Source organism: Rhipicephalus sanguineus, chromosome 11, assembly GCF_013339695.2.
Source record: "Rhipicephalus sanguineus isolate Rsan-2018 chromosome 11, BIME_Rsan_1.4, whole genome shotgun sequence".
Classification (NCBI taxonomy): Eukaryota; Metazoa; Arthropoda; class Arachnida; order Ixodida; family Ixodidae; genus Rhipicephalus; species Rhipicephalus sanguineus.
The window spans coordinates 60,623,681-60,642,334 of NC_051186.1; the positions used below are offsets into that span (position 1 = coordinate 60,623,681).

The following is an 18,654-nucleotide window of genomic DNA, read 5'->3' on the forward strand; positions in this document are numbered from 1 at the left end:
CCGCACCAGTGACCATGCAACCAACGGAAGCTGGTTCAATGTAGAAAGACGTAAGGTTTTTGTTTATTATTATTGCCAGCGGCTCCATCTGTAAGCATTTCCTAACGATGCTACTGCAGGTGTTTCATTTTTACGAAGATGAACAGGTACGACCAGAAATAAAGCGACGCCTTTTACAGCGATTGTGTTTCCATGAGGACCTTACACAACAATCGACTTCTTTGTTTCTTCAGAGCTTCGAGCACACCTGCACCTGCTTAAAACATTGCAAGGGCATTGCCTTTCTGTTGAATGCCGTCACGGGTTACATTGTGGGCTAGCTTTATTTCCACATAGGCCCTTCTTCAGGTTGGCGCATGTGACGTTAGACCGCAATAACGGTTCGGCAAAAGAGCTCAGTTTAGAGACGATGATTTTTAGCGTAAATACGCGTTTTATGCATTTTGAGAAGGGAGGTCGACAATGCTCGGTTATGTGCAATATTAATAATAATATCAGGGGTTTAACGTCCCAAAACCACGATATGATTATGAGAGACGCTATGTGCAATATTCCGGGTCCACATGAAGCGTGCATTTTCTTCTCTAGTGAACCCTGCCTTGAGCCCGGCCTGTTTCGCTTTCTATAACCAAGTTATAAATTGAGGTACGCGGGCATTTTTTCTTTTAGCCCCAATCGAAAGGACGCCACCACGACTGGGACGAACCCACGCCCTCGGACTTGGCACCGCAACAATTTAGCCGCTGAGCTGCTACAGCGTAAAAAGAAAACAAAGAAATGGCGAGCTTAATTGTACATATGTACAAAACGCATGCGCGTGCTATCTACACTTTAAATATACAAAAACTGCAACAGCAAGAGCTATTTTCCTCTATGAAGCGAGAGAGAGGCTCTTCATAGGAAAAACACAGATTTCTGCCTGTATAACGCTGTCAATTCTACTTTGCATAGGAATGGGTAATGACATTAAAAGATTCCAGAAAAGAGAGAACAAAATAATAATAAAAAGAAATAATATAAAAAATATGAAATGTGCAAGTGAACCTGATATGAATACATTTTGTGGGATAGCTATCTCGGTGTAAGTCGCAATTAAGTGTAACCGTGCTCTCGAGGCAACCTAAATGACGCGCCCGAAATTTTAGATGAGTTATGACGTTATTTTTTCTACGAGCTCCAATGCTGTATTGTGAATGCCAAGGAAGCAAAGAAAAAATCGGCAGATCCCACGTACCGTTGGAATCGATGCAATGCGAATAATGCCGCGGGAAGGCGTCTGTGGCGTCATTCTTTACATTCAGGGAGACGTTACGAAATGACGCTAAAATAGGCGCAAATGATATACGCACACACATATGTTGAAGAGTCGCACACGTGTTATATGACCATTTGTTACAGTTGCGTGGTGGTACCAACAGCACCATAGGTATTACCAACACCAGACGCGTTAAGCGGATATGTAGTGCTTGAGCTTGTCTGTTATCATGGAGAACGCACGCACGTCTCACGAACCCGTGTTCTTGTGTGGAAGGGGCTCTTGACAGTTCTCACGTAGATGGCGGCGAGCGCAATGTCTTTGTTATTGTGAGTGATGTGCGCAACGCAGACCTCGCCGATTCCACTGCCTGTATGTTTGTGTTCGGTGTCTGGCGGCCGGCGAAGTGGGATGCGGCCTATACTAGGAAGTTGCTCATCGCCGTGTTCGTATTGTGTCCACGCCGCCGCACCTACAATGGAGCCGCTTGCTGTGGACGACACATGGAATCCCGTGATTTTAGTGGGATGGTCGCTCCAGGCTTCAGAAATTGCTAACACGCCAATTTCTGTGAGCCGAGAGTATTTGCCGAGGTCGTGCGCGTGACGCGTGCGTAGACTGTACGTTGAGAGCGGCGAGCGTGAGGTGATTGTTGTAGTTGCGGCATCGAATGAAAGTGGTACCCCGTTCCAAGACAATGTCTGGAGGCATGTTTGCTAGCCGGGTCATGTCGTCAACAGACTGTGTCGATAGAGCAGGCGACATGTCGTAACCTGAAGCCACCTTTTGCGTTGGTGAAGTATAGGCGGCCGAGGTTGGTAGCCCTGGAAAGTGCTACGTAGGCCAACTTCAGTGGATGACGCTTATCGTATCCGAAGACTAACTGGGCCTGGGTGGCTCTTTGTGACTTACTACAGTTATGGCGTTTAGCTTGCGCAAGGGGAAACTGTGCCCTCTTACACGAGATATTTTTCTGGCGTATGTCATGGATGTGGGGATTCCGATGTGCCACTGGCACTCATTTCAATTTTATTGAGGGTGTGACGTAATGATATGCTTCGTCCTGGCAGGGATGACAATGCCCACCGTGGACTTTCGAAATTCATGCCACAGTCGCAAGAGGCTGCCGTGTTCATCACGCTCGATGTACCACAAGGTGTCCATGTTTTATTAACGATGCCGTCGCTTACGCCGATGTTGGCCGTGATCATGTACGGCTTGCCGATGCTGAGGTAAATTGAGGCCAGCAGGCTACCCATGTCGCTTGCGCTCGTGTTGGCCACCTTAGTCAGGACATCCCTGTGTAACTGTTTGTTCTTATAATGAGAACTAACAGACAATATTGCCAAGGAAAATATAAGGGATGTTATTTGTAATAATTGGGATATAAATTTGAAGAAAGTTAAGTGGACAAAAAGATAACTTGCCGCCGGCGGGGACCGAACCTGTGACCTTCGAATAGCGCGTCCGATGCTCTACCTCTGAGCTACGGCGATGGGGTAGAGCACTTTATAGGGCATATATGTGCATTTAAACCTAGGAGTGTTAGTCAGCGCCGATCGCAGCCATGGCGGCGAGTGTCGAACACTCTTTGGAAAGTTGAAAACCGAAACTGCTTTGTGCCATTTCTCGTGCCATAATGGTCGCCTCACTAGTTGTCGTAAAAGTCGCAGGACCCGCCAATATTCACGACGCCAAACGTTACGTACTTTACGGTAATTACAACAACGTCTGAACAACCTGAATATGTTGTTTGCGTTTACGCTCACAATCCGTACCGACGAGTCGTACGTAGCGCACAGTTGTCTGAACACGGCTTTAGTCGTTGGCATGGAGATGTGCCACTAGGTGCATCAACGTGGGTGCATCCATGTCAAACGGTGCTATAGTTGCTAAACACAAAGAGACGTTGTACGAGTCCTCATATATCAATGCGCCATGAACAGTCAACCACTTCTGTAAAGACATGTTTCACTTTCGTGTTATAGCGATTCCTATGACGGCGGGATCAGCCATGTTTTTTTAACCACTTCTTGTGCATATTTCCAGAAGTGCACCCTTTTCCAGTGCAAATAAACATCAAGGTAGTATGAGTGTTAGGGTAAATGATTGCAACAGAACACACTAGGTTTGTCGGTAAATTTATTGCAGCCAGAAACATGCCTTTCACTACACGCCAAAGAACTGCTGGGTCGTGCATTTACCGATAAGGTATTAAGTGGTGCCACGTCAGTGTGATGGTTAAGCTGATAAAGAGATTGTCCTGTGGTGTAGACATTATCCAGCTGTAACTGCACGAGGGAGCTGATTCGGAGGGCTCTTAGTTTCCTTACCCTGAATTTTCTCTCCTTGATTTTTTGGTCTTTCCTTTTTGAACACGCACCTGTAACAGGGTCTCGGCGTATTGGGATCTGAGGTGGATAAAAGGAAAGGGTAGCATTTTTAGTCAAATTCTCAGAACATATAGAAGCAATGAACTCGACAGCAACAAATTGTAAGAATATACGAAGGAGGGCTGGCAGCTAACCCTTTTGGATCCGATTTCGCGTAAATCTGCAAAACGCTGGTGTAAGAGAATACGGCAGCTCCAGAGAGAGAAACACTTCTCGCACATTTTCTTCGCGTTGAGAGCACAACATGTAGAAGCGCATACGAGCCGTCTGCTATAGGCTGCCGAGATAGCGCGCGCCCAGGCCACTCAAATCAAAGTTCACAGTTGCTGCTCGAGCGACTCTTCCCTCCCCCCCCCCCCTTTTCCTTCATGATCCTTCAAGACTGGTGAGGCGTTTCTTCACTGCTTGAGTAGTAATCGACGGCAGGCTCGGAGGCGGGGGGGATGTTATCACATGCGCCATTCGTGCGATGGAGATGGGCCGACGGCTCGTTTCATCTCTGCTTGAGCTGCGTGCATCGCCCACGCTCGCGCGCTTTTACCCGCGGGTAAAGCATACAATGCGCGTGGGAATGTCATCAACTAGGACTTTATAAAGAACATGACGGCGAGGGCGACACCGACGGCAAGAACCCATCGACAGTGTCTATATAGCTGCTATTACAATAAAACGGGCGGAGAAGCCGCTGCGATCCCGCACGACGGACCGGTGGCGCAAAGACGAGGAATCATTGGGAAAAGCACGTGATGGCAAATGGTAGTTTATACTTGCTTCTCGCGGCGCCCTCCAAATCCCACCGCTCGCTCTTTAAAATTCATGTGGAAAAGTCCTCTTCCGAGAAGAAATGTAAAAAATTTGTGAGAGAAACGAACTTCCTGGGGCGTTTGGCGTTGCCCGGTGTTCGATATATCAGATGTTCTGTCTATTTTGTTCGGTGTAGCCGTATATTTTCCTCTGCAGTGATGTTAAAGCATAGTCATGTTGGAAAAGCGTTCGATATAAAGGATTATTCGGTTTACCCGGATTCAATATAGTCAGGTTCGAATGTATACATAAATTCCAGAAATATCAATACAATCATAATAAACAACATCGTACTCGAGGGTTTAATGTTTTCTCTTTACATAAGTGCTCATGCTCTGGGGACGGCAAAAGTTTCGGGGTAGATTGAGGCTTCAAGTGATGAAAAATTGTTGAAGAAAGGATATGGCTGAACACACCATTTCGATAAGAGGCCTTGCCTTCACAGCAATAACTGCCTTTATTAGCAGCGTATTCACATACACCAGAACCATCCTTCTCCTATCTCAAAAGCGTAGCAGAAGAAGAGGAATCTTTGTTGTTATTGGTGCATATTTACATTCCCCTGCTAGTTTGTGAAAACTTCAATTATTACCTTTTAATAGCAAGGTTATTATTATACACAAAAATATCGCTCACTTCATCACCTTAGCTACTCCTTCTTGTATTTATACTAAATTTTTCGGTACCATTTCAGTTTGACTATCTGCATAAACTAGTTTTGTTGCTTAGAATGCACCATTATATAAATGGTTCAATCTGTGCAGTTCACCTCATTGCTTTGTTACTCAACGCTGTAAAAACGAAATTGTTACTCATTAATTGCACGTCATATATTACATGGGAAGTCGCCATTTCGGTTATACTACAGAAATAAGACACTCTTGTGTAGTTACTACCTAACGCCTATCTAACGCACCTGTACAGTACGTTCTAGGTAAGGCTGGCTAACGTAAAAAAATACAGGCTGATTCGTGTTCCCTGCGTTTGCAGATCTCCATAACTTAATCACCCAAAGAACACAAAAGCGTCACTCACGGCTACACCTCTTCATGCAGTCTCCGTGGGAAAGGAAGGCGTTATCGTTCTTGCCGCAACTTTTCCCCTTTATTAGAAGACAGGTATTCTTCGAAGCTACGAAGTAAAAACGATACAACTTGAACCAGCATATTCCTGGACTTTGTGGCAAGCTGCACACAAGTTTCTTCTGGTCTCGTGCTGTAAAATGAATGACATCAATAACAATATTGGCAAATACATACATGGCTTCAGGAGAACGAATGGGACACAACAAAAGTATTGCAGAACAAGGCGACGCGCACTTTTGGAAGCTCCTATGTTCGACAGTGTTGACCTCTGGAAAGTACTGGAGGCCTCCAGCAAGCGATGGCGTTCGCGTCACAACGGGTTTCGTCTTGCGCTTGTAGCGACATTTAGGAATTTTTATTTTAAGCACCGTGCTACGACCATGGCCTCTGCGATTAGCTCCGGCAACGCGCCGTTGCTACGGCGCGTTGCCGGAGCTAATCGTGGAAGCCACGCGTGTCTAAAATTTTGACGTGTTTTGATGCGCCGTCAATGGACTCGTCGACTCAAAAACTCAGAGTCCCTTGAGGAGTTGCTCAAGACTACTCGAGTGCGAAAGGAATCTTGTGCTTTTTCTTCTCGGTTAATTTAGTGATCAACCCCGGCCCGCACCCACCCTCGAAAGCCTTCTGCATCTAGTGTGGTGTTGTACTGCCTCCAAGATCAGAGGCATTGGAAGCTTCCTGCCCCTCGTCTGGTTATGCACAGCATCCGTGATCAGCCCATCACGATGCGATGATTTCACGCGATGACATTGTCATGTGATATAAAGTTATGTTACATCATAGTGACGTCACGTTGACGTCGCAAATTCTGGCGATTTGCGCCGACATGACGACGCCGTATGGTGACGTTATCACGTGATGATGGTTTTTCGCATCACTTGTGTTGACGCCGCCGATGCCGACGGTCAATTTTCGCGTTTGATGAGACATCTGAGGCTTTCGCCGTAAGATCTCGACAGGCACGCTTGTAAACATTGCTCCCATCTTTCCTAAAGTTACGCTGGCAGCGCGGTGAAGAATGCACTTGGAAAAACAATTACTCTGTGCCTGGCTTGTCCAGCTTGGAAGCACCAGGTGGCGCTCCCATTTATCCGCTCACGCTTAGGACTGCAGTGTTGATATCTGGGGTTTAACGTTCCAAAACCACGATATGATTATGAGCGACGCCGTAGTAGAGGGCTCCGGAAATTTCGGCCACCTGGGGTTCTTTAGCGTGCACCAAAATAAGTACAAGGGCCTCAAACGTTTTCGCCTCCATCGAAAACGTAGCCGCCGTGGCCGGGACTCGATCCCGCGACCTTCGGGTCAGCAGTCGAGCGCCATAATCACTAGACCACCATGGCGGGATAGGACTGCAGTGTGCCGGTAATGTACAAACAGTAGTAAGTTATTAGGGAAATTACAACTATCTTAACTAACTCCTCTCGGAAAGAACACAAGACCAATGATGTAACATGCTTCGTACAACGCCTATCGAGAATGCGCTTCTTGTAAAAATTGCCTGGATTGGTAACCTGTAATTGTGTTCGATATAATGACTTATTTCTTAGTACGAAATTGCGCACAGGAACAAAAATAACGCGGCCCTATTGTAAGATAACACTTGTGTTATTAAGCTCGGACCATTGCTTTAAACATAACGGGATAATGTTTTTGCGAGAAGGTGTGGTTAATTACTTTTAATGCAATTATTTAAATGTTGGTCAAGCTAGAGTAACCATTAGACGTGTTGGCTCGAAATGTAGGCAACCATATTAGAAAAGGAAAATTTGTAGCGCATGAAGTTAGCGATGTTGTGCTGCTAGCTCAATAATACTCACGCTGACAAACCTCCAGGCACTTCTGCTCCGTTGTGAAGTGATTCCCACCTCTGCCGCAATCACCGTGATTGAACATTTTGCAGAATCCATCAGAAGTGTCATAATACCATGCCAAATCCTTTATTTTACAGCTACCAGTGGTAGTAATTCTGAAGCACATTGGGTTCTTTGGGCCTAAAGGTTCTGTAACGTCAGATATATTAAGGTTCACTTGTTTCAACATACAATCACTTTTAACAAAAAACTGGAAGTTTGCCGTGAGGCCTCTTTTTGTTAAACAGGATCATACGAAGGCAACATATAAAAAAGCCCGGCATAGATAAAATGTTTCCAGTTTCTACTTAAGGTATTCTAATTATCAGTGTTAAGTGAAGGTGGACGCAGAAAATTCTTGCCAATGCTGGCATTCGAACCTAAAGCCCCCGCATTAAGCGTGCGCATCTCTACCACTTGTACTGCATTGACGGCTGCTTCATATACACTTCTTTTGCATTTATGTATATCAAGATAGAACGCTGAAAGTTTTAGGCAGCGCAACTTGTGGCGATGACGGCAAAGGTGAAGCAATCTTTTTTTTTTTGATGAAAGCATGTGGCACAGTAATTTTACGAGCAGGCAACTGACCAATAAATTCTCGTAGGGCACCAACGGGCATCATTTCTGTTGAAATCTAGATCCTTGTAAAAGAATGAACGAGGAGAATAGGAATTAACATAAGGAGGAACTAATTATGCTTCCACCGATCTATTAAAATTAACTACATCCACGGCCCAGAATTTACCTGCTTTACGCCACTGGCAGTGCCTCAGAAGTAATATAAAACCAGTACTGGCAATCGTCATGCTTGTAAAAAGAGGCGTGACAAAGGAGAGCAGCCACATCACCCAATAATGACAACTTCGTAAAAGCACATCATACTACATGTAGCGTATAATACCTAACTGACGCCCCTATAATGGCTAAATTATTGACGTTTTTTATAAACAGCTGTTGGTACCTGTATTAAAATTGCCTTTGGGGTTCTTAATGTTAAGATAACGCGGTAATTGTACACTGTTCAAAATATCCTCGGCTGTTTTATAATCGTGTCGCTGGGGAGGCTGTCACGAGATGGTTTTTATTCTTGAAAATTCATTGACATATAGCTACGCAATAATTGCTGGGACGGAAGTTAGCGTAATGTTCTTGGACATCAACGTAAAATATCTTACCATCCTTGTCATAAACTCTTCTGCAACGAAATACAATCACCGAAAAGCACGGCGTGAAATTCATGATGCTATCAAGGCGTGGGGAAGTTCGCGGTAATATGGGAGTATAAATTAACCACACGATTGCCTTTTGGGAATAGCGGCTGCGCTAGGTACTGTATGTTAGCGGTAGTTAATGCAAGTACAATCGTTTTTATGTGTAGCGCAGTAAAACAACTCAGAAGCATCTTCAGCCGGCATGACGTAAATTTCCGGACAACGTTTGGAAGCTTCAAGAAAACATTTTGTACACTTTAGAGCAGCACATTTTCGTGACACCTACTGGTCGAGTCATGAGAGAGAGATTGGTTGCAAACAACGTACATTTTCTACTGAGATTTGCATGTGACCGCGAACGGTACTTACCCACACAGGCTTCTTCACACTTTTGTCTCGATATGAACTGGTTGTCTCCAACACCGCACTCGTTGTCCTTGAACTGGACACAGATGTTTCGAAGTGAACAATAACTCCACGTGTTCTTTAATGGTTTGCAGTGGCCAAGAACCGGTGGTTTCGAGCACATTGCTGGCGTCGATTCCGGCATAGCTGTAAAAAAAAAAATGGCGACGCTTGCACTAAGCGCGCAAGGCTTGAAACAGCGAAACTGGACGATTCTGAAGACTAATCTGGTTGCTTCTAGCTTGTTTCTAGGCCTTAGATGGGGGATGCAGGTTGTTTCTAGGTTGTTTCTAGGTCGTTGCTACGCTTTAGCTAGGTGATGCTAGGTTGTGTTTACGTTGATTCTCAGCGCAGAGGAGTTCGTGTTAAACCACAGGCAATCACAGAGACATGACACAGATGTCCGAACTCCAGAGACAGAAACTGGCGCTCAAAACCAAGCGTTCGCACCTCTCATAGATGTACGGCCACGTCGTCGTTGGCGTAGGCCTTCCATCGCTTCGGGGTCTTCTCGCAGCTTGCCTTTACCATTACATTGTATTCTCTCATTGTACGTACTGAGGGTCTTCGGCTCGCCGCCGTCGCGTCGCAGCCATTTGTTGTTGGGCTATGCGTTGCCTTCCTTATATTTAGTGGACCAGTGACGAGTAGTGGAATTTACCCAATTTCTGTGGCACATACAAGTTTACGATGATGATGGTTTTTGCCTTCTTCATTTTTAGTGGACCAGCGGTGAGTAGTGGGTTTAGCCCAATTTCTTTGGCACATAACCGTTGATGGTGATGATAGTTTTTTGGCTCGTCGGACAAGGAACGATTTGCGGAACAGATTCGTAGTTAAAATGCAGAGCATCGATCTTCGATTTCTCATACCAAGGGTTAGCGATATGTGAAAGACTTCTGTGGGGCATATAACCGGTTCGGCTTTTTCTTGCAATAATTGATTGAAGAATATTAGGAGCACATGGGAACACAATGTGCCGGAACATGATTCCCCTCCATAAACCTCACATTTGAAGGGGAGCGCCTTTTCTCGTCACCACTATAAACAAGCAGCTGACATGATTAACGTTAGACGCCTGGCCGAAGTAAATTTGTAGTTACCATGGTGTGTATGGTGCGCATGAACTGGTAGCCAATACATACACGGGGGCTTTGCTAGGCGGACAACGATAATAAGCAGCATCAAAGTAATAATTGTAAGTACCACATTACCGTACCGTTAAGGTAGACCACAGCACCGAGAAGAAGCAGTCCCACTAGCTGCTTCATTGCCGTACGTCGGCTCCAACTTCATACGGCTGCCTTCGAGAAAAATGAGATCTCTTGCGATGAACAGAATTATTTCTAGGCATTCTTCATGGCATCGATGACGTCGAAGCTGTGACAATCTTACTGGAACCTATTTCAGCGCACCTATTTCATGCATAAAGGCATGCTTGAGATGAAGTCGTCGAACGCAATAATAAACGGATCTTTATCCTTTTGTGAACTCTCTGGAAAGAAATTTTTCCAGAAAAGTATATTTGCACAAGTAAGTATCGAGCATATGAAATATATCTAGACTGCGATTTCATGACAAATATTTGTTCATGTAGCCTTTCAAACACTTCACTCTCAAGTTTATTGGCCGAATCGAAGGGCGCTCCCCCGAAAGAAATAAAACAACCTTGGAACGATGTGGAGATGTGGTTGCTAAGGCCCTAACACAATGGTAAGGGTCGGGAAGTCTCCACTGTTGCCTGTTCAGCATATATTCTCATGCTAGTCATCTACTTTAGGGGTGCATTAAGAGAAAGACAGTTCGAAGAAGTGCATCTGCGGCCATTACTTTCTAGAATGATGAACCTGCTGTTCACGAATGATGGCTTATTGACAATGGAGCTTTAGAACACATTGTTGCAGTATCTGCATGAAAGGCTGCACGAAAAGAACTCCTGCGCTTTTGCTTTGACTCTGACAATATGCCGCATGGCAACGCGGGCAAAAAGTAGTGTGCCTGATGACGTCGTATTATACCCAATTTCGTATGCACTCCAGATTGTGCAGAGTAGCGACGGAATATTGTTGGCAGAAATAATGAAGGTGACGCAATTTAATCACTGTATGTACGAGTGAAATCTTCTGCCGGTCCGCTTGGTCATTTTATTGCGACTGCAATGATATGGGCACTCTCGACGAGTTATTGCCGTCGCCGTCGCCGTGCCGTTCCGTATATGTACGTAAATTCATATACCGGGTGTCCCAGCTATGTTTAGCCAAGGGTTAAAAAATACAATTTTAGAGGCAGGCGAGTGAAATCAAATCAGTTGCAGATTGCTGGCAGTCACCTTGCGCACTACAGTATTTTTTGTTTTCTGTTTAATTAATTTGTCAATCAGGATTATTTATTAAATTGATAAATATTGATTAAAGGCAAGAAATGCGACTCGCAAAGTTCGAGAACGTCTTCAGAAGCCCTCATTGCATTATTTGCGATAAAGAAAGTCTCACGTATACAATTTTTTCCAAGCTGCAAAGAAAGCCCGCGAAGTACAAAAAGAAGCACAGGACTACCGCATTAGCGCGCAGCGAACATGCTGCTCTCAGCCGTGGCTTGAGCGAACGAAATCAGGTGCGGCCGCTACTCGCCGGCTCCGTTGCAGCGGTGGGCCGATAAGTTGGCGGTGGTATCTTGGCCCGCATCAGCCAGTTGGCGCGCGTGACGGTGCAAGCTGTAGCGAGCGCGGGCAGAGAGCACGGTAATTTTTCCGAAACACTTCTGGTGATTTTAAATTAATATCTGTGACTACGTCTTGGTTATATCCGCCAATTATATTGTTTTAGACCATGTTCGTTCATTTTAACCCCGTTTTGAGCATTGCTAACCTTGTTATGGCCTGTATTGAGTGCTTTACTCTGAGCGTGATCACGCCACATTGGGGTATGGATGGACGACAATACGGTCCCCTGAAGTGATCTGCACTTAAGAAATAGAAAGGCAGCGAAATACTGCTTCTGTCTCACTGTATCGACTTAAAACATTCGAAAGACCTGTCGAAACACGAGTGCTCGAGTGTTGGTAAACAGCGAAAGAGCTGGCGCTAATTGCTGACGCCACTACCAGTTACGCCGCAGAAACTACTGCTTATGCCCCTCACCCCCGCGAGCGTAAACCATCCCTTCTATCTTAGCGGCTAATGTGCTGCGTTGCTAAGTTAGAGGTCGCCGGTACGATTCCCGGCTACGTAGGGTGACCACAAAGAATTGAGCATTAAAGGCGAATTGAAATGCTATTAAATGCGAAGCATTTCTTAGCGAACTTCTGCGACTTTGAGCGTATCTATCTATCTATCTATCTATCTATCTATCTATCTATCTATCTATCTATCTATCTATCTATCTATCTATCTATCTATCTATCTATCTATCTATCTATCTATCTATCTATCTATCTATCTATCTATCTATCTATCTATCTATCTAGCCGCCTACGATTTTGTGCTGTCCTGGTTCGCTTGCTTCATCGAATGTGCACCAAAATTGGTATGGCGTAACATGACTGTATGACGAACATAAATGACAAGTCATAAAATGAAAATCATGACACGCATGTCATGTACAGCATGATTTACATGCTACGCTCATGGTGCGCTGGCGGCCGTTTCGTTCGTTTGATATACACCAAAATTGGTATCTTGCGACGTGACCGTGTAGCGAACATAAATAACACGAGATAACATGAAAATCATGACACGCATGTCATGTACAGCATGACTTACGTGGCACTCTCATGGGGCGCTGGCGGCAGTTTCGCTAGCTTGATATACACCAAAATTGGTATCTTGCGACGTGACCGTGTGAGGAACACAAATAACACGAATTAACATGAAAGTCATGACACGTATGTCATGTACAACATGACTTGCGTGCCACGCTCATGGGGCGCTGGCGGCCGTTTCTCTAGCTTGATCGACCCCGAAGTTGGTATTGCGCGACGTTACTGTGTGACGAACATAAATAATGGGAGTTAACATGAAAACCATGACACGCATTTTCCTCAAAGACATACAAGACGATGTATGCAGCTCTTTGCTGGCTGCTTCGCATTACATCGATTCCCACAATGCGTGGGATCTGCCGGTTTTTTTACTTAGATGTAGGTGCACGTTAAGCAACCCCCTTTGTAAACTTATCCATGCTCTTCTACTAAGCCGCACTTTGTAATAGTATTGGGGTTTTGGCACTCAAAAAACCACAACACACTTTTTTCGGGTGAGGTGATGTTTGACGAAGTTCTTGAAGGTGTGACTGCTGCAGTTTTTTTCTAGGCGCGTACCTCACCGCGTCCCGCGCCACGAAGACTGGGTAGGCGAACCAAAGCACCACCTCTTCCTAAACTCAACAGACAACAGGTGATAGACAGGTGCCAAATAAAAACAAGCACCTAGCCACATTTACATAAACTTCAAAATTATTTACCAAACGCACAGACACCACACACATAGCGGCATAGGTCCGTGGTGCGACTCCATCCGAAACTCCAAAACATCACCACTTACCACTTATTGATGAAGGACTCGTAAATTGGTCGTAGGTAACGCCACTCTCCAAACTGAACTTGGGAAGCCAACCGGAGACGCTTGACCAGGCACGGCGAGCCGCAATAGCAAGTGGAGGCCTGGACGAGAGTGTCCACCCACTGTAATTCATAATCGAATCGCTAAGTACGTCCCCTTGGTACGAATTCGTCGTGATGCGGACAAACCGTGGTTTTCCAAACCATTAAAGACTATCCCGTAAGAAATGTTCGCTCTGCTCGCAATTCGCCTTCAGCAGTAAAGTGGAACAAATATTTAATCTGCTTACGTGAATACACCGATCTTATGTTTAAATCAAAAAGAAAGTTCCACCACGAAGACCTAAAGAACATCCTCCACTATAATCCTAAAAAAATTGGGAAAATTCTGAAACCTAAAAACCAATCGCGCAACATCACCCTCGTCTTCCCTGACGGCACTGACGTACCACTTTCTCAGCGAGCTAACGTGATGAATTCGTACTTCTCCTCTGTCTTCACGGTCGAGGCCGTCCAGAGCGTGCCAGTACTACCTCGTCAAAGTTTCAGCAGTATGGCACCGATTGTCATCTCAGCTCGGGGTATTTCAAAACTCATCGACAACCTAAACACTTCAAGCGCTCCCAGAACCCGACAACATACCGTCCAAATGTCTAAAAATTACAAAACTTGTCTCGAGCAACTTTTTGCAAGGTATTTTCACTCAGTCCCTCTTGGAAGGTCAAATTCCCGATGACTGGAAGATGGCGAAAGTTACACCGGTCTTCAAAAAAGGTAACCGCTCTGATCCGTCCAATTACCGCCCCATATCGTTCACATGCGTGTCTTGCAAAATATTAGAACACGTCATTTTCTCGCGCATTGCCCGTCATCTCGAAAATAACTTTCTTTTATCACAAGCAGCACGGTTTCCGCCCCGGCTTATTATGTGAAACGCAATTGGCTGAATTCACTACTGACCTGCACTTAAACCTTGATTCCTCCTATCAGATTGACGCCAACTTCATCGACTTTTCTAAAGCCTTCCATTGGTGGAGAGTTCACTTCCATTGGTGGAGAGTCGTCCACTATAACAGATGCGCTTTCCAGGGTTCCTCAAGGATCTGTCCTTGGCCCTCTTTTGTTCCTCATATTCGTCAACGACTTGCCGTTCGGAATTACATCGTCCATCCGTCTTTTTGCCAACGACTGGGTTGTGTATCGCAGAATCGCCAGTAGTACGGATCAAACATTACTGCAGCAAGACCTTAACATTATCGAGGCATGGTGCTCGCCTTGGCTCATGGAACCAAATGTTTCAAAGTACAAATACATGATCATCTCTCGCAAAAAATCCAACCTTGTCTTGCAGCATTCACTAAACTCCGCTGAGATATCTCAAGCAGATTCCTACCGCTACCTGGGTGTCCTCATAAACAGCACCTTGACCTGGTCAGACCACATTGTCAAACTCGCAGCAGACTCCTCCAGGACACTTGGATTCATAAAAAGATCTCTGCGTCCCTCCCCTCCCGCTGTCAGGAAACTTGCGTTCGAAACGTTCGTCAGATCTAAACTAGAATTTGCTTCCGCCATTTGGAGCCCTCATCAAGATTACCTATCAGCTCCCGCGAGGCGGTGCAAAATCGTGCAGCCCAGTTTATATCATCTCAGTACAGTAAACATGCAAGCGTTACTCATATCAAATCGTCTCTTTACCTAACTCCTCTAGCTGTTCGCAGAAAAACCGCAGAGTTCAGCCTGTTTCACAAATTATATCACAACTTTTCTCACCTGCATGGCACTCTGCTCCTTCTTACAACTCCCACTGGCCGTCGACTGTTCAACTCTAGAAGTGTACAACCTCTTCATGGCTCAAGTCAAGCATTAACAAATCTTCTTGCCGTCAGTCATTGAACATTGGAACAGTCTTACTGAATATGTTGTTCAAGACTGCGACCCAGTCAAATTCAGAGTGTTGCTGTCTTCTCTTTTCAGCTGACCCTCGCACATACCTGTTCTTTAACTAAGCTTCTGCTTTTCAACAAAGTGTTTTTTAAATTTATTTTTCTTTAACCTTCCGGTATTCATTTGTGTTCGCGTCTTGCAACCTACCGCGTGTAATAGTTATTAGTTCTTACACTTTCATAATTTGCTTTATCTTTGCGTTCAACACTGTGCAATGTAATTTGCCTCATTGTTATACTTTAAGCACCGCATTCGAGTCATGACAGGTCTTTATGATATTTATTTGCTACGCCACTTATGTAATGCCTTGTTTAAGGCCTTTAAGGGTTTAATAAATGATGGTGATGAGTGTCTCCAACCACAGTAACCAAGACGCCCTATTTTTATTAAGCTTCTTTACCTCTCCCGAGAATTCTGCCCGTTGTTCCATGTGACGCCTCAAACGTTTCCACAGGTTCAAAAATAGCACTGCTTAAGCTGGGCCAGAAAGGGAGGGGGGGGGAGGGATAGTCAACGCTTCAGCAGTTATGATAGAAACGGAATCAGTCAACTAGACACAGTACTAAATTTCTCTAACATTGTACTCAGTGTACCTTGCCCAAGGAGATGTATGCCGTTCTACGTAAATATCTTATGTCCTGTAAAGGGTTTTATCGACTATTTTACCCAGCATCCTTTCGGCGTTGGACTCTTTATTACGTTCACGAGGCAGTGACGAAAAAAAAGAAAGAAAACTCCCGGGGGTTCCTTGTACATTCGCCTAAGACGACTCGAAGGCGAAAGCCATCTTCTTTTTCTTCTCGTCCGATGTATTAAACCTCCCGCGTCCCCTCTGAAAGCTTTCTGCAACTAATGTGGTTTTGCAATGACTCCGTGGTCGGAGGCATTGTAAGCTTTCTGCACCTCATCTTGTTTTGCGCCGCTTCCGGGATCGGCCCACCTTTGACCAAGCAATGCTGTTGTGTAAGGACGTCACCATGTGACGTCACGTTATGTACGGCACGTTGACGTCATGACAGCGTCATGAATTTTGGCTATCCGTGACGTCATGATGACGTCATATAGTGATATATAGATTTTTTTGCATCACTCGTGTTGACGCCGCCGACGCGGGACGGCTTGTAAACTTTGGCGTTTGCTAACGCAAGGCTTTCGCCTTAAAAATAGCATTGGATGTGCTCAGAATCACTTTGAAAATCAATGCATTATTGTTGCCAGCAACATCATGGAAGCATGGCTTGCACATCCATCTCATGCGACAAGCCGCAAGCCACATGGTCACCAGTGGCGCTGGCTAACATCCCTATGATTACATGCGCATAAATACACAACGAAGTAGACGAGGGAAGGACCGCCGTTGTAGCTCAATTGAACGCCTTATTCAAGGGTCGTAGGTTTGGTCCCTAACGAAGGCGAGCTCTTGTTTCGTACGCTTTAATTCATTTCCATTAATGTGTTAATTAAGACACTACACATACAAATTACAACTCTCCCCAATGCCTTCCTTGGCTTCATTGTCTGTTGGTTTCATTAGGCTGCGTCTAACAAAGAAACGAGCCCTTCATCCATTCTGATTTTCTCGTTAAGCCACATTGAAGCCCTTTGCGGGGACAGCTACCCATTCCTCTGATGTATACATTGATCAGCTAAATCACGAGCTCCGCTTTCATAATCGAACGGTCCAGGGTTACGTTAAATTGTCTCCAGGATCGGTCTAGTCTAGATCGCCACTGCTTTGGAACCGTAGCAGCTTAATCCTACAGTAGATCTGGAATCGACATACCTTTCTGTAGGAGCTTCTCTCGAATGCCGTATCAATTTGCTGTCAATGCTTCTCCGTGTTCAGTTTTGCTGTCAATCACGCCAGTATCGCTGCCGATGTTAAGTGATAGGGCGAGGTATAAATGAGGTAAATGCTAAGAGGTTAATCGGAACAGAAACAACTTGTTTGCTGCTTTACTTTAGGGGCAAGGGAAATGGGAAATAAAGAAGGAGTAACGATAATAATTTGTGGGGTTTTACATGCCAAGATTACGATATGATTATGAGGCGGGCCGGAGTGCGGGGTTTTGGACGTTTATAGCGCCAGGGGCTCTTCACCGGGACCTTGTATCTAAGTACACGGGACTATAGCGTTTCGCCTCCATCGCAGATGCGACCACCGCGGCCGGGATCGAATCTGCGCCGTTCGGATCAGCAGCCGCGCACCTTAACCACTGTAACACCGCGATGGCTCAAAGAAATGTGAAAGGAAGAGCGGATACAAAAGGAGGCATGCAAAGAAACAAAAATTTAGGTGAGGTACGAAAGTATTATGTGTTTAGTAGATCATTATCTCGCAAAAATGCAATAATTCCTTGATAGACGTCCGGTAGGACCACAGTTGAGGTCAGCATTTTAAGTTGTTCTTTTTTTTCTGACCGCTGCTTGTCCTCATAGCGGGCTAACATATGCCGCTAGCGACAAACATGTGCGCGCTGTATCGAGGACAGCGGCAAAGAACATGCTCAGCAGTTTCGTAGCTGCCGTAGTGATTGCTAGAAGCTAATTTATCATGGCCAATTGGGAAGGCATACTCTAATGGAGAATGTGGACAATGCAGACCATAATACAACGCTGGAACGTTGTACATTTCGACAGGGTGCTCCAAGACGCGGAAAATACAGAGAGCGGTTATGGGGTGGCTCAGGAATAATTCGTACATCTGCTTGAGAACCTATTTCCGAGGTGTCTCGAGGCATGACCACAAATAATGCCTTTTATTAGGGTCTGTTGAGCTGCGGTGTTAGCTGCCCATATGGATTGCCTTGATTCGTTGAAGGCCACGGCTCAGGTAGATTGCCTTGTTGAGGTGGACGAACGTACTGAGGTAGCTCGTTTTGCATAGGTGGAAGAGGGCGGCGCCGAGGTGGGTTGCCTTGATTCGGTGGAGGCAAGTAGTTCGGTGAATCTGGAGCGGAGAGAATGAAATATTTTCAGAGTTAGCGCATGGTGAAAACAGCAACGACAAAACGGGATTATCACGTCCTTCTGGTAACGACAACTTGACTGTCATCAAGTCTGCCTAATCCAAATTCGTGGAAGAAACCTTAACAAATAGCTATTAGCGTGATACGTTACACCTATTTAGATAATTAT

General features: G+C 45.2%; 1 protein-coding gene and 1 long non-coding RNA gene across 2 annotated transcripts in view; both read right to left on the minus strand.

Annotated features, from left to right (window-relative positions):
* Nucleotides 1–229: 229 nt before the first annotated feature.
* LOC119375072 (papilin-like) lies at nucleotides 230–9,157 on the minus strand. Its single transcript, XM_037645269.1, has 6 exons — nucleotides 8,977–9,157; nucleotides 7,361–7,543; nucleotides 5,488–5,667; nucleotides 3,639–3,666; nucleotides 2,446–2,584; nucleotides 230–253 (listed from the first exon to the last, which is right to left on the minus strand). The coding sequence occupies exons 1-6, from the start codon at nucleotides 9,155–9,157 to the stop codon at nucleotides 230–232; spliced, it is 735 nt and encodes a 244-aa protein (XP_037501197.1).
* A 9,045-nt stretch (nucleotides 9,158–18,202) lies between these two features.
* Nucleotides 18,203–18,654, minus strand: part of LOC119373382 (uncharacterized) — a 30,020-nt gene continuing 29,568 nt past the window's right edge. Inside the window, exon 7 of the long non-coding RNA XR_005179845.2 lies at nucleotides 18,203–18,466. This is a non-coding gene — a long non-coding RNA (uncharacterized LOC119373382). The remainder of the gene's footprint in view (nucleotides 18,467–18,654) is intronic.